Source organism: Pyrus communis, chromosome 12, assembly GCF_963583255.1.
Source record: "Pyrus communis chromosome 12, drPyrComm1.1, whole genome shotgun sequence".
Taxonomy (NCBI): Eukaryota; Viridiplantae; Streptophyta; class Magnoliopsida; order Rosales; family Rosaceae; genus Pyrus; species Pyrus communis.
This window is the reverse complement of record NC_084814.1, coordinates 6,336,087-6,351,772: the sequence shown is the minus strand read 5'-3', so window position 1 is coordinate 6,351,772 and position 15,686 is coordinate 6,336,087. Positions and strand designations below refer to the sequence as shown.

General features: G+C 38.7%; 1 protein-coding gene across 1 annotated transcript; it reads right to left on the bottom strand.

The window, feature by feature from the left end:
• Nucleotides 1-8,655: 8,655 nt before the first annotated feature.
• Nucleotides 8,656-14,201, bottom strand: LOC137710785 (putative glucuronosyltransferase PGSIP8). Its single transcript, XM_068449911.1, has 5 exons — nucleotides 13,773-14,201; nucleotides 10,350-10,608; nucleotides 9,864-10,065; nucleotides 9,628-9,775; nucleotides 8,656-9,475 (listed from the first exon to the last, which is right to left on the bottom strand). Exons 1-5 carry the CDS (start codon nucleotides 14,054-14,056, stop codon nucleotides 8,971-8,973), a joined length of 1,398 nt encoding a protein of 465 aa, XP_068306012.1. The 5' UTR covers nucleotides 14,057-14,201; the 3' UTR covers nucleotides 8,656-8,970.
• Nucleotides 14,202-15,686: the final 1,485 nt, after the last annotated feature.

Here is a 15,686-nt window from a genome sequence, read left to right as displayed (position 1 = left end):
GAAGGATTACGTTGACAACTTCAAATATGCAAAGCAACAAAACGAAAGTAAAAATAACAATTGATCAAACATGAAGTAAAAGTGAATGAATTATAAAAGATTAATATATGGAAGCACTTGGACATCAGGTTCCTCATTCTCAATCCCATCTAATCCTATTATTCATATTAACATCAAATTATTCCCATGTTGCTAGCAATTATCCCTTGATTCATCAATATTTCCTGTCAGAATATACTAACTGTGTTTCTAACTATCTACACATGCTATGTCTGGCCACATATATAGATAATCGAAACCCTTTACACTAAATGGATAATTACACAATACTACACAAATCATAACCAGTATGTCTACTCAATTATGTAATTCATGGTAGTTGTTATGACAAGCAATCTACTAAACTCAACCTGTCAGTTACAATTTAGTTCTTCACACAAATAATGGCCAGTTATTTGATAACGACCAAACACAATAACAATTACTCAACATGGAAAATAACTAAGATTAATATAAAATAATGAGAATTATATGTTCATGACAAGAATACACCCTAGTCTTAGCAAAAAGACTTAGTTCATGATTAAACTAATGGAAAACATGGATGAATTCGATGACATGGAATAAATCTTGAACTCCAACTTTGTATTTGAGTGTGTATGCGCTGGGAAATCTTGGAGCCTTTGTGGAGTTGTAAAACTGGTAGTTTGTAAGTGTGCGTGATATGATCCTCCCCAAATTCCTTGCAGCGCTGGGTTCTTTTCCTTTGTATGTGCCCTTTCTTTTTTTTCTTTAAAATGCCCCTCCTCTTCTTAACTAATCCATGTGCCTTTTGGAATCTCAAAAACCCAATTCCTTTTGGGAAAAACATCGCCTCATGCTTTGCACCGCCTAATTATATTGGGCTTCCTTTAATGATCCAATTTTTTGTATGATGTACTATTCCATCCTTTGCTCCAGCCCATCAGTTCACATCCCACTCGGTAATTCTTTGTGTTTCTCTAATTTAAGATTCCAATTCCTACGTTATTCGCAAATCATCTTTTCTACAAAAACTCAAATAAAACACACTAAACTCACAAATTTAATATAAAATCATGACTAAATAATAAGTGTAAAAGGTATAAGTCCTACATATAAAATCAACCTAACAGCGTCTGGGTCAGGCGGGTAAAGAGTTTGAAGCCCGACTGGCCGATTTGTAACTTGGTGATCTTTTAATCGTTTGAAGTTAGCAAGACACTTCTTTCTAGAGAGATGGCGGTCATAAAAGGCCAGCTTACCACATTTGATATTGCACAAATCACATGTTATTGGAATAACAATTGCAGTTTCAGAAGTTTTCTTGTGCTTTTTCTTGCACTTTGAACCATGTTGCTGTCCCTGGATCTTATTTTTCTGTTCACTTTCCACTAATTTTTCATGGCTAACAGCTTCTGTGGGTAAATTAGACATGCAAACATGCAATTTTGTTGGACCCTTAGTTCAATCCATGATTTGATAGCATTTTTCATCTTTTCAATTTTCTTAATGTTCTTCTTTTGTCGTTTTCCATTCTTGTGCTTCTCAAGAACTTCCAAACTAGTGCATGTAGCCTTACAAACTTCACACCAAGCAACCTGGGGATTTTGGTCCATTTTAGATCCCGAATTCTTAAAACTAGAGGATTCGGATGAGAAGATGTTGAAACAACACCACGTTGGGGGAAATTCATAGGACCACTTGTAGCCCGGCCATGTGTTCCCCCATTGAAAGATGGCCCAACACCACTATATCTCATGTGGCTGTAGCCAAAATTTCCTTAGTTTCTTCTGAAAGACTCGTCGACCTTTTCACCACTACTTGTGTACGAAGGTTGACCAACCTACAAAAAATAAATCTTCAAATGTTTTCAAGAATGTAGAAAGTTGGATACATGCATGGTGAAAAGGAACAACAAGGTTTGCAATCATAAAGATATTAAAAATCTCCACAACGACTTAAGCTCAAACTACGTATACTGAAAACCAACATAAGGGATGTCAGCCAAAAAATACAGTGAGACAAAAATGATAATTGGTAACATAAAGGAGCAAATACTAGGGAAAGAGATGTACAAAACCTCTGGTTAAACATAATATTTACAAGAACCAAAGAGACAAAATTCATCAAGCTAACCCAACATATAGTCCATACCAAACTAATAAACTCTTATCATTCTTTTTTGCACATAAGCTTCCTAATCATTATCTGGATATACTAAAGATAATTGTCAATCTGCATTCAAATTTGCAGGTGATTTAGACTAATAGAGCTAATACCTGCAGCAACGCTGGTGGCTTACTTTCAACGTATTACAATAATAAAAGTTAGAATAGCTGAGATCACCAGAACATCAAGCCAGAAGTCATTTGAGTTCATGTATATGCACCTATTTTATAGTTTTGCTAATTAATAGAAAGTATTTCATAGTTTCACCGAAGAAAGAAAAATAAATTTTGAAGTGGATGGTGACGGGAAGAAATCATACATGGTTGAATTTGCAGGAGTAACTACACTTTAGTCATCACTATTCACTTATCAGTTTTAATCACACAAGGACCCGCACAAAACACCATGAAATGTGTATTACAAAGTTTGGAGATCTTATTATTAACATGAAACATGCAAAAGTGTGTAACATATCAAAACCAAACGTCATAAGTCCCCTAAGACTCAAACAAGCAACAGAAAAAACACGGCAATTACATGCTTTCTTTAATTCTACCATAGAGGCACCCAAAACCATGCTAAAGAATCACATCTCAAAAAATAACATTTGTACATGATCATGAGTCTCTACATTTAGCATCGGATTACATGCATTTAAAAGAATCTGATCAATGGATTAATATAATGAAGTTTTATTATTCCACATCATCATAATTAAAACTTCACCTCAAACTGTAGAACTTACCCATTTCCCATTTTTTAGTATCTCATTTTTACTTTTATTTTAATTGATTAACTTTTTCCACCCTCTTCCCAAACTTGCATTGCCATGGATGTCATCTCTGTAACTGTCTAATATAACTTAAAAAATAGATAAAATAGTTACAATTGAATGATATTGCAAAAACTGTCAGCCTAGCAATAACAGCTAAATAACCATCTACTGGTTGGAATGATTGCATTGATGGCATCCATATGGGAAAATAGTTTGTGATGCGAGATGGTGGGGAAGTTGGAAAGGGTTTTGATTGAAATACAGTACAAAAGCTAACGTGGAATAACTATGTTACGTTACATTAATCAAATAGTTAAGATCTTTCTAAATGTGTGCAAATGCACCAATACTAAATGTAGAGACTCGGGATCCATCTGTACAATCAGGTTGTACATCACGTCAAATTAAAGCAACTAAAAATTCAAGAGTAGTTGGGATTATGCTATAAACATTCACAAGAATCGCAACTAAGAAGCTATAAGTAATTAACCAATCTGGTAATTATGAAAAAGAACGCACATCAGTTGCAGCAACAACAACAAAAAAGCCTTATCCCACTAAGTAGGGTTGACTATATGAATCCTAGAATGTTATTTTGCTTGGTTTTGTGGAATGTCATTGCACCATTGCACAACAGTTAGAACTAACATATTATCTCAAAGCAATGAACGTAATTTAAATTGAAGAACATAATTACCAAAGATTAAAAAAAAAACCAGATTTGTTCCACTTAATTGCACATTTGTATGCAATTCTGCAAACAAAAGGTGACCAAATAGCCCTTAACGAATCTGAATTCAATAAAAACCATTCATACTCGTAATTAACTTAATAATGGGATTCCAACTTCAATGCACTAAACAATGACACAGAAAAAACAAGCATTAACTCGGGCCTGGTTTTAATGCCGAGTGTTTTAACCGTTAGATTCGATTTATAGAACTATTAGATTTTCTAATTTCAATCTTAGCCATTTATTTTTTGTATCATTAAACAATTTTTCCGCTAAAATTCAATAACACATCTATTTTTCCCAATTAAATCACAATGCCACTACTCTGATCAATAAAAAAACAGGACATTGTAACGGTTAATGCACATGCCTCTTCGCCACACCCACCTTGGACCCCACAAACTACGACAATAGTCACTCCCACCTAGGGTCCACCCATTAAGGAATGACAGGATGCATCCCACACGATGGCACTGCCCCCGTTTGAGGAAGTTGAACAGGCGGCGGATAAAGTCGTCGTTGCTGTTGATAGACATTGGCATGGTTGGATTGATAATAACCAAATTGCTGGTGGTAGTGGTATTGAAGTTATTGTGGGTGCTTATAACAAAAGCAGTAAGCTTGGTTCACTTGAAATATGTTGGTGTGACCTTGTTGCTACTGTTGTTGTTGTTGTCGGAATTTGTTAGAATTCCTTTGTCCCACATCGGCTAGAAGGCTTGAGAACAAGCCCTTTAAATAGAATTACCCCACTCTAACTAACACCGATGCCTTTTGTATTAAAACCTCACACCTGACGGATTGAGCAGGTAGCCAAATGGGGACAGTATCAATGTTGTTGAAGTGGGCCTATGGCCCGTCTACCTAAAATTTAAGATGGTATCAAACCCAGGGGACGGGCCCGTACTGCCACGTGAACGGGTGGGTCCCCTTTGACCCCGCGCGAATAGGTACCCATCTATTCACGTGGCATCTCTTGGCCTACGTGGAGCTCTTCGTTTTCAAGCTAACCTACCATTAGAATTTTGGGGAGAAAGCATACAAACTGCATGCTATTTAATTAATCAATTACCAACACCTTTACTTTCCCATCAAACACCATATTAACTCCTTTATAAAATGCCACCCACATACATACACCTACATTGCTTTGGGTGCTTATGTTATGCTACCAACCTTTTGCCAATGCATAAATTTGACCAACGAACACATTGTTGCATTTTTGTAGGATACCCTGTAGGTTAAAAAGGATATAGGGTTTATGACCTTACTACACGTAAATTCTTCTCATCAAGTGATGTTGTTTTCTATGAACATATATTCCCTTTTCAAAGTCTACCACCTAAGTCCCAACCTGATGCCACATTCATTCCCACACCACAACTCCTAGACTTTGAAAACAACCATACACACTTCTGCATACCAAGCCCTAATGAGCCTGCAACTGCATCGCCAACGATCCCCACCCTTGATACACCTTCCTCATTAGCATCATCTACATCAGCGCCACCTACTCCAGCGCCACCCACTTCAGCGCCTACCTTAGACACCTCATTGCCATCCTCTCCACCACATGGCTTATTGCCTACACCACCAAACCCCCATCCCCACTTCGACATTCTTCACGTGTACCAAAACCCAATGTTCGACTTCACGATTTCCACCTATACCATGCATCCACCGTTGCCCCTAGTTCTTCATCTTTTTCCACAGGTACGCGGTTTCCTTTATCTATATGCCTTTCTTATGAACAACTTTCGACTCTTTACAAGAGTTTCATTTGTAATGTCACTACACATATAAAACCTGTGACCTTTGAGCAGGCAAAAAATGATCCCAAATGGAGAGAGGCCATGGCTACTGATCTATTAGCACTCGAACAGAATAATACATGGACCATCACATCCTTGCCTCCTAGACATCGTGCCATCGGTTGCAAATGGGTTTATAAAATCAAATACCACTCGGATGAAACCGTTGAAAGATATAAAGCTCGCTTGGTCACCAAGGGATTTACCCAACATGAGGGAATTGATTACAAAGAGACTTTTGCTCCCGTAGCCAAATTCACAACCATGCGATGCTTGCTTGTCGTTGCCGCTGTTCGCAATTGGTCCCTCCACCAATGAATGTTCAAAATGCCTTCCTTCATGGCGACTTAACTGAGGAAGTTTACATGTACTTACCTCCTAGGCTTCGTCAGCAAGGGAATATTCGAATGGTTTGCCAACTCAACAAATCTCTCTATGGCCTTAAGTAGGTATCCCATAGTTGGTTCCAGAAGTTCTCTAGTGCAATTCGCCAAGTTGGCTTCGAGCAATCCATGGCTAATTACTCATTATTCACAAAGGTATCAGGTGATTCCTTTACAGTGGTACTCATCTATGTGGATGACATGATTATAGCAGGCAACGACGATTCAACCATAGCCAGTCTTAAAGCTTTCCTTACACCCAATTCCGTATAAAGGATCTTGGCCATTTACGATATTTCCTTGGTGTTAAGGTTGCGCGTTCAACCACTGGGATCTCAATACCACAACAGAAGTACACATTAGATACATTGGACGAAGCACGCCTACTTGGGGAAAAGCCGATACAAGCTCCCATGGAAGAGAATGTCAAGCTCTCACCCATGGATGGTGAACTGCTCAAGAATGCCTCTTACTATTGGCTTCTAGTTGGGAGGCTCATAAACCTCACCATTACAAGGCCGGAAATCACTTACTCAATACACATTTTGAGTCAGTTCATGCAACATCCAAGAAAACCACATCTTGACGCAGTTCTTCGTCTCTTATGGTATTTGAAAGGGGCATTTGGGCAAGGTTTGTTCTTTCCATCCAAAGGCAACTCGTTGTTAACCAATTTTTGTGATGCAGATTAGGCTCGTTGTTCCATAACAAGACGATCAGTGACAGGCTATTGCATATTCCTTGGAGGAGCACTTGTATACTGATTATTATGAATGAATAACCAAATTCACAGAACGCTCAATTTTAAGATGGTGTCAGAGTCAGGGGACCGGCGCGTACTGCCATGTGAACAGGTGGGTCCCCTTTAACCCTGCGCGAATGGGTGAGCCCCGACTTGGCTCCACGTTGGGCAAGAGATGCCACGTGAATGGGTGTGTCCCTATTGGCCCCGCACGAACAGGTGAGCCCCAACTTAACTCCATGTGGTTACCGATGTGTGGAACTCCACGTGTGACCCATAAAATGAGGTCTCACATGCGGGGGAGTAATAGAATTTCTTTGTCCCACATCAGCCAGAAGGCTTGAGAACAAGCCCTTTAAATAGAATTACCCCACTCTAACTAACACCGAGTCCTTTTGTATTAAAATCCCACACCGGACGGATTGAGCAGGTGGCCAAGTAGGGACAGTATTGATGTTGTTGGAGTGGGCCTATGGCCCATCTACCTGAAATTTAAGAGAATTGGAGTTACTGCTGCTGGAATTGGACTTGGACTTGGGCCTAGAGCTGTAGCCGGAGCTGTTGCTGTTGACGGTCCATGGGGTTTACTTCTATGGTCTCGCCCACAGGGGATGATTGCCAATTTAAGGTTTTTGCTGTTTCTTCTGTGTAAAGGAAACGTGCCGAGGTAACGAAAAAGGAAGAAGGGGATCTAATTAGGTGACGTGGGTTTCGACACGTGGCGTTAGCGAGTCCGTAAAATATAAGTAGAGTTCTTTTGTTTGTGAATAATGTTAGAAAGAGTCGTCAAGCTTAAAACTTTATGAGAAAATTTTGCGACAAATCAGAGAGAGATTCTCACCAAGTACGAATTTACTGTTCGTATGAATTCAAGTTTTCTTTTACAAATCATGGGTTATTTTATTGATCGGAGATCCGTATTGGGTTCTTGGGATTATCATTATTAGTGATTTCTGAGGCTAAATGTTTCATCTTTTTACCTCCATTGATGGCATTAATGGTCTTGTGGTGTTGTAGTCCATGTGTTTGATTAAATGCCACTGAGAGTAGAGAGCACATGTTGTAGGACAAAACAATGACTTAATAATATTCATATCCAAGCTGGTTGTTTTTGGTTTTGTTTTTATTTTCTGGGTTACTGGATTTGTTCCATTCTCGAGTTTTGAGGTGGCTTGATTTGATGAATTGCTGATCGTTGTGTGCAGGCGCATGCTAGAATGGCACGGTCCTTGATTGTGTCTTTCGTGCTTGTAGTACGGGTAGCTTCTGTATTCAAAATTATTCACGGCTCATGTTCGCGTCTAAATGACACTTTTTTGAATAATTTGAAAAATGGTGGGTGGTCTGTGTGAGCTTCTTTTTTTTATGTGTTTTGTTTCGTTGCTGCAAGTGGCAGTGTCAAACGTTTCAGTTGTAGCTACGTTCAATTGAGTTTTTAAGTTCTTAGTTTGCGTTGGTGAACTTGAATGTTTGATGGGTTTACGTAGAATCTCTCTCAATAACATAAATGTCAGCTTGCCTCTGGGCCCTTCTGTGTTCATTTTTAAATATTGCTTTCAGAAATTTCAAAATATTTTTTTTACCATGATGATAGACTCTACTTGGTGACCAAAAGGAAAAAGTGGGTGTAAGAACCTAGCACTTGTTCCGGTTGCCTTTGCCCTAATTTCATTTGTTTCCATATTGTATAATGTGATGCATTGAGGTTCTGAATTTATGTTGTGTTAGAATTTGCAGTCCCAGGACCCCCAAAAGTTGTTCTTTTGTCTTAACAGTAGACAAAGAATCAGCCTTAAAGCATAGCAAATTATGTCCAGCAACTCACAGAAAGTGACTGATGATTGGAGGTCTAGCGCACTCTGCTACGCAAGCATAAGAACCATCGGCTTGTTTTAGCATTACCTGCCAAGGCCCTGCACAAAATGAAGAGAATACCCATTGAGAGGATTTTACAATGCACGATCAAATGACATATAAACATTCAAACTAGCAACAATCAATTGAATTGAAAGAACATCAACAATAACGAGAAATCGAAATTCAAAATTTAATCAAGCGATCTTATATGATTACAGAGATTTTTCCATGTGAACTGGCCTCGAGTTTAATTCAAGCTACTATAAAGCAAGGTTTATCGTACAAAATCAATGGAAGCTCGTGTAAAACAGAGCTTCCATCCGGCCCTTTTCCCATTTTTCCCCAAAATAAAAAGGAAAAAGAATAGCTTCTTCTCTGCTGGAATTTTGTCCAAGTACATCGCCTCTCTGTGCCGTCATTTTCATCCGGGGGAGCTTCTGCGTCTTTTCAAAGTTCAGGGCTCGACGGTGGAGGGGGACTCACCCAATTTTCGGAAAATAAGCTTCCCTTTCAACTGCGGCTTGAATGGATGCCATGACCTTAACCAGCGAAACCCATGCGAATGGCGCCGCACAAAATGCGTACGCAAATACAGAGAGAGCTCGTACAACACCATCTGGGTACCAAGGAAATGCCATGACAAAGAGGACACCGAAAAACCCAAGCCACGGAGCTAGAACAGGTACCATTGGCAGGAACAGAGCGGTGATTGCTACGAAGCAAAGTGCAAAAGAGCCAAGCAAATACAAACTCCAGCCTAATATCGGGTGGACTGTGTGAGGAATGAGTACGAATGGTACCACGTATGCAGCTACAATCGACCACGCAGCTATCATTTTGAGGATGGTGTGTATCAAGTTAATGCTCTTGTCCGAGCGCCTATAGCACAGCTTCGATATATTTGGTCGTGTTAGGCGCGTCATTGCTATTATTCCGATGTAAATTAGCGCCTGGATTAGGATCACTGGCATCTCAGCACCGTACCTGTATAATAGAGGAAATCAGTGACAATTAGAAGCCAACGATCAGTTATTATGGCTGCATTTTAGTTAACACATCGACTGCCAGATGATGCTGATCAGTAAATGCAATGACAAATGTAGTTGCTCTATCATTACTTTGTTGAATGGTCTTACCCGAGAGTTTGATGACGTCGTGCATGCCATGAAATGCCCAACGGGAGAACAGGCCATGACCACCAATACCATGGCTTCAACCATGCAGCACCGGGGAAGGTAATCACGCTGTTGGGGCCGCAGGGTACGCTCCAATGCAATTTAAGGTCTGAGCAACCAAAAGTAGAGCATGGCTAAGACAATAGTCATTGTTTTCCTGATGACTTCAACTTAAAAATGTTAAATGCTTTGCTTACAATAATAAGAAGCATCCATTTGGTAGCCCAAAGGCAGTCTGTAGTGTCCGTTAAGCTTGGAGCCGTTAGAAGGTGGATGGAACAAGGGCTGATCAAGTAAGTCGGAAAAGTAACCACCTATAAAACCCTGGTCAGCACCGTCTGGATTGTCTCTTCCAATTTCAACCTCATGAAGCAGGTCCTTGAATACTTTCATTGATGGCTGCAATATCATAACCAAACGAAGCCCGGTGTGGTTTTTTTCAGTTAACTACAACAGCAATTCAACTAAAGTGCTTGATTCTGATGGTTGATGCAACCGAAATGCTAAGGAGCTAAAGCAGTACTCTAACTTGACCGTATAACATATCCTAAAACCTTGAGGTTAGAGTCAATGCAAAACTTTATAAAATACAATTTATTACTGGGAAATGTCATTGGCGCTTCAAAAAGATCATAACGCACTCATCTTTTATAAAAGTACAAATGCTTGAAGGAAAGATTTACCTGCAACACAAAGAGGCCTGTATGGAAGATGCAAGGGTTAATGAAAGCTGCACAGAATTGTCCACACTGGAAAAGCTCATCGGTTTTTTGGAGAAAGAGGTTGTCAGCATCAAGCATGACCACTCTGTCATAGTCCACTAAGCTCCATGCATACAGTTTGTTGAGTGTTAACTTGAATCTTTTGTCAAAATTGGCCTGATTTCTGTATGGATTGTTCACATTTTCCACTCTCACCACCTTGGCCCCATCTTCTTGTTCTCTGAGTCAAAAAAATACCAAAAACTTGTCTCAGTTTATGAATGTGGCAATCATGGTACATGCTATCGAATTCTTCATTACAAGTTAAACAGAGCCCGTCCTTCTGGTCACTTGGTGACCAAGAATTTATGGTCACCGACCTTTAGATTTGATATCAAGGGTTGAGATTTAAACAACGGAAGTATATCAATTTATTCTCCACTCTTGATTCAAATGCAAGGGTGAGTGATCATCTATTGTTTGGTCACCAAGTGACAAGGAAAACATTCCCGTAAATAAATATAAACAATACCATACTAATGGGTGAATATAGCTTTTTTTGGGCTAAGCCTTATAATGGACTAGTAATAATGTGGTTAAAATTTGTCTTTGGCGAGAATTGAATCTAAAACCTCTCACTTATCAATAAAGAGGAATACCACTAGACAGTAATACTAAGTGGCTAGTTAACATAGCTTTTAAGTCCCATTTCATCCTTATCTTTCTACTTTTTTGCTAGGCAAGTGGTAGTGCTGCCACCCTTCATATTATCTTATCAAACCAAGGGAGTAGATTTTCTTGGAAATGAGAAAATTTGGTACAACTTCCCCGTCACGTGGTAGGTAAGACACAATGTGCTACAAAATCTTAATTATGACTGAAAACTTCCTACATGTAAACAATACATGTAACATGTCACTCAACTTGCCACGTGAGATAAATGCTCGACCTAAGTTTTTCTCACAATTTCTAGGGTTTCATCATTTCGATGAAGCAATCCTCCACCCATTACTATTCTATTCCACTCGTAAAACCGAAGGCTTTCGGTTAATGCGAGGAGAGCAACTTCCAGAACATGGAACGTCACTACGACTATGTGGTAAATTAATTCATTGGATTATTAATGTGTACCTATTAAGTCTTAATTGGTACGATTAACAACTCAATAAGTTGATCTCCTACTACAGTGGGAGAAAAGAGTTGAGTCTTTGCATAATTATGTGGATTCAAATTCCGTTAATAACTAAGGGGGTGTAGTCAATTTGGATTTTAGAGGATTTTAATGAATTTTTTTTAAGTAACAGATTCTAAAGGATTTTAATAGACTCTACAAATCTATATGGATTTTGGTAGATTTATATGGATTTTTATTATAGATTTCTATGGATTTGTATGGACTTGTTTCATGGATTTCTATGGATTTATAGTTGATTCCTACAACATAAATGATATAGAAATCGGACACACAAAAGTAAAAATTCAGATAAAGCAACCACAACAAAAACACATTGTAAAAGCTCAAGGTCATGTACTAGTTTACTATACTATAGTACTACGCATCAATATCCTCATCACCCAATATTTGTTAATGAAAATGCTAAATAGATAAATACATGATCAACGATTAAATGTGAAAGATGTTTTGAGTTAATTGCTGGTCAATGTGAAAAATCTCTCTCCACCATTAGAATCTCTCTCTCTCTCTCTCTCTCTCTCTCTCTCTCAATCTGAGAAAATACAAGAAAAGGAAAGATAAGAAAGCAAAAGCAGCTGTTGACGGTTTCAAAATTTCAACAAAGGAAGCAATCAAAAGCTAACAACTTTGTGCCGAAAATTTAAATGGGTTTAGACAGCACAAAATAGCAGCTGAAAGTGCAATTAAATCCCGACGAAAACGATGAGGGTTTAAAACCAGCGTCGTGGTGCGGACATTGCCAGGCCTTGAAACCCCATGACGGGCAGCTACCAAGCTCAAGCGCTAAGATGTACTTTTGCCAAGGTGGACGCCAAGGAGAAGAACAAGTTGTCGCAGGAGTACAACATTGAGAGCATGATAAGAGAGAAGTCAGTTTGAAGAAAGAAATCCTAGGGGTGTGAATGGGATTCTTCACAGCCCTTTTCATTCATAAATTGGCTCTCAAATCCTCCAAAATCCATTACTTAAGGAAATCCATTAAAATCCATAACATTTTGAATACGTACAGATTTGTACCAAGAAATTTAAATCATTTGGATGTGGATGTATTCTTTCAAATCCTGTTAAATCTTACTTTGACTACCCCTTGATTTTAAAGTCCTTTAAAATTCTCCTTAAAATCCTTAATTGACTTATAAAGTCTTTTAAAATCCTTTCAAATATTAATTTGACTACGCCTCCTAATATAACATTTAATTCAACAAAATTTATTATTTGACAAAAATATCAAAATAACAAATAATCAGTTATATATTCCGTACTTACTGCTAGAATTAGTGACATTTGATTCAAACAATGGGTGTTGAATGCTTCAGAATATTAGATACTCTGGACAATTTAACAGTGGAGATATTTTCAAAAAGTCGAACGGTGAAAATATCCCAAGTACTCAAAAAGTCCCTTCGACTGAGTCCAGACCATTTTTGCGTTGAAAACATAACCACCCAAAACAACGGACTAGGTTCATCAAGAACAAAACAACGTTTTTCCATGTCCCGTTCAACCGACTTTACACTAACCCAATCGAAACACGCCACGTTACACTAATGGGACAGCCCATCCCAATAAATATCGCCACCAATCCGCCCTGACCATTTGGTAAGCATTTCCACTTGTGCGCTGTGACTTATAAGGCATCAATCTGGCAGATACCACCCACATTCTTATCCAAAAATGGAGAGAATCAAGATGGGATTTATTATTATAAGAATAATACGACAGAGATTAAAGTTTTAAATTAATTTTATAAATCAAATAATGTGTTCAATAAATACGTTAATCAACCGTTAAAGACCCCTAACTCGGAGGTCAGGATGATATTTTGTAATTAAATTGACTCAGCTAAGATCATAAAAAAATAAAAAAAACTACTTAATTTTCAATTTAGTGATATTTATCGATATTATATTGGACTCACATGGAAAAAAAGAAAAATTGGACGGGACCCATCCAGAAATCGTTGACCATTTTCAGTTGGAACTACCCAAACCAATCACCACCAACGACGCATCAAACCTAAACCTACATTGGTTCAACTCCCATTTGACTAACCCTTCAAACACCAAAAGAACTTAACGTGCGCCGAAACGGCTACCTTTATTCTAACGTACGCTAGAGCTCCCGTGCGCGCACGTTACGAAGCAAAAAGCAAAAAAAGAGAAGAAAAGGACAAAAAACGAAAGCTGAGAGTGTGAGGGTGGGAGACTTACAGAGTTTGGACCCAGCGGAGAGGCACGTCCGGCGAAGCAATGACGACCAGATCGGCCTCCACGTGGAGCTTGGAGAGCGATCTGAGCATGACACGTATCGCCACGTAGAACTCGTAGTCCCTCGGCGTCCCCATGTACATCATCGTCGCGTAAGCATTCCGGTAGCGCTGCTGCTTCTTCAGCTCGTAATTCTTCTCAACCGCCGCGGTTTCGAGAACAAGAAGCGGCAGCAGCAGCAGCAGCAGCGAGAGGGTTACGGAAATTCCAATGCTGCCCTTGGCCATTGAGCTCTCTCTGACTCTCTCTCTCTCTCTCTCTCTCTCTCGCTTCCTCTCTCTAGGCCTCGATCGCCACTGGAAGCGGAAGGAGTTTATTTAATGGGGGAGAAGTCGCAGAGAACGAAGAGAGAGACAAAGAGAGAGAAAGTGAGTTTTGAATTTTATCTGAATAGGAAACAACGAGGGAAGGTGTTTTTCTTATGGCGAAGATCTTTGTGATATCCGGACCGTTCATTTAACTATGTGAGATCTGAACCGTTCATCTCATCGTCGTATTGTAATAATAAGTGTGACGCCTTATCGTCTTGGCGTGTTTGGGGGCATTTTTGAGGTCGGTCCAGTACGGCCCCCGTTTACGTCCTTTTCTGGTAATTTCATTTCTCTTTTTATATTTTAACCGTGGGGCCCACTTTTGGTTTGCGTTGTTGTGAAATTCAAAGTAGCGAAAAGTTTCCACGTGGCCGTGAGTCTTGAATCTGAGAGACCGCGTTTTTCGAATTCGGCCTGCGAAAATAAAAATACTTCTCCTCAACACCTTAATGGTCACGGTCCATTGATTGCGGTTGATGAGTTTGATTTAATATATCCATCACAAAGGTTTTGAAGCTAAAATTAATTTAACGATAATTAAGAAAATGATCAGTATTACCATCACTTTATGATAAGCAAAATGTACTTTGTGAAAATCGAATTTAAGTAATGTAGTCTCGTGTACGATGTCTCATCCTACCCATGTTTGAAAACCAGATGTTGTGTACTTGCTAGATTCATTGGGTCAAATAATTAGTACATTAATTAGAAAACTTAATGAAATAATGTAAGCTTAGAATTGATATTCTTTTTTCCGTACAATAAATTATGGTTGTATAAAAAAAAATTCTCAAATGATGTATGTTTCATTTGTACAATATTTAGGTGTATGCTCGATTTTATTCTTATAACTAAACGTAAAACATTAGTGTTTTTACAAATTTATGACAAAATTGAGACCTAATTGTTGATAGCCAATAATAATGTCATATATTTATTACGTATGTATTCACATGTTATAACTTGTAATATATCGTTGGTCAAACCAAACAGGTTGTTCCTTTACCATTTTTGCTCCAACAATGCGGTCTTTCTACCAGACGGGACTCGTACATTTATTCTCACATTGTGTGATTGTCACCGGTTGCGTGCTCCGTAATTCTTTAAAAATCTGGCCTTGTTAACTAGTATGCCAAATCTTTGACAAGTGCAGGAACCCTACCTGGCGATATATCCTATATTCCTTTTTTTAATTTGGGGCATCATCGACTTGATGAAAGTCAAATATTACCATGTTAGGACAATCTTTGAAAAACAGATTAAGCATGGCTGGATCACTTTACTTACATCCACAATCCAACTAAACAATGCTTACTTTTTGTCACCACTTTACGTGTCTATATATGTAGCGCAGGGCATTGAAGAAATTGTCTGTATCAAAACTCCTACTCACTAACCATGACAAGTGATTCAGTAGAAAAAATATGATCATCAGCTCCCTAAAAGAAAAAAAGAAAAAAAGAAGAAGAAGGTTCTGGGCTACATAGGGCATTGAAAAAATTGTCCGTGTCAAAACTCCTCCTCACTAACCACGACAAGTGTTTCA

Excerpts from the sequence above, each read along its gene's own strand:
- LOC137710785 (XM_068449911.1), bottom strand. The coding sequence starts at position 14,056 with ATGGCCAAGGGCAGCATTGGAATTTCCGTAACCCTCTCGCTGCTGCTG. Across the intron at positions 10,609-13,772 it reads CTCCGCTGGGTCCAAACTCT|AGAACAAGAAGATGGGGCCA; the intron begins GTAAGTCTCCCA and ends TTTTTGACTCAG. Across the intron at positions 9,776-9,863 it reads AATGGATGCTTCTTATTATT|ACCTTAAATTGCATTGGAGC; the intron begins GTAAGCAAAGCA and ends TTGGTTGCTCAG.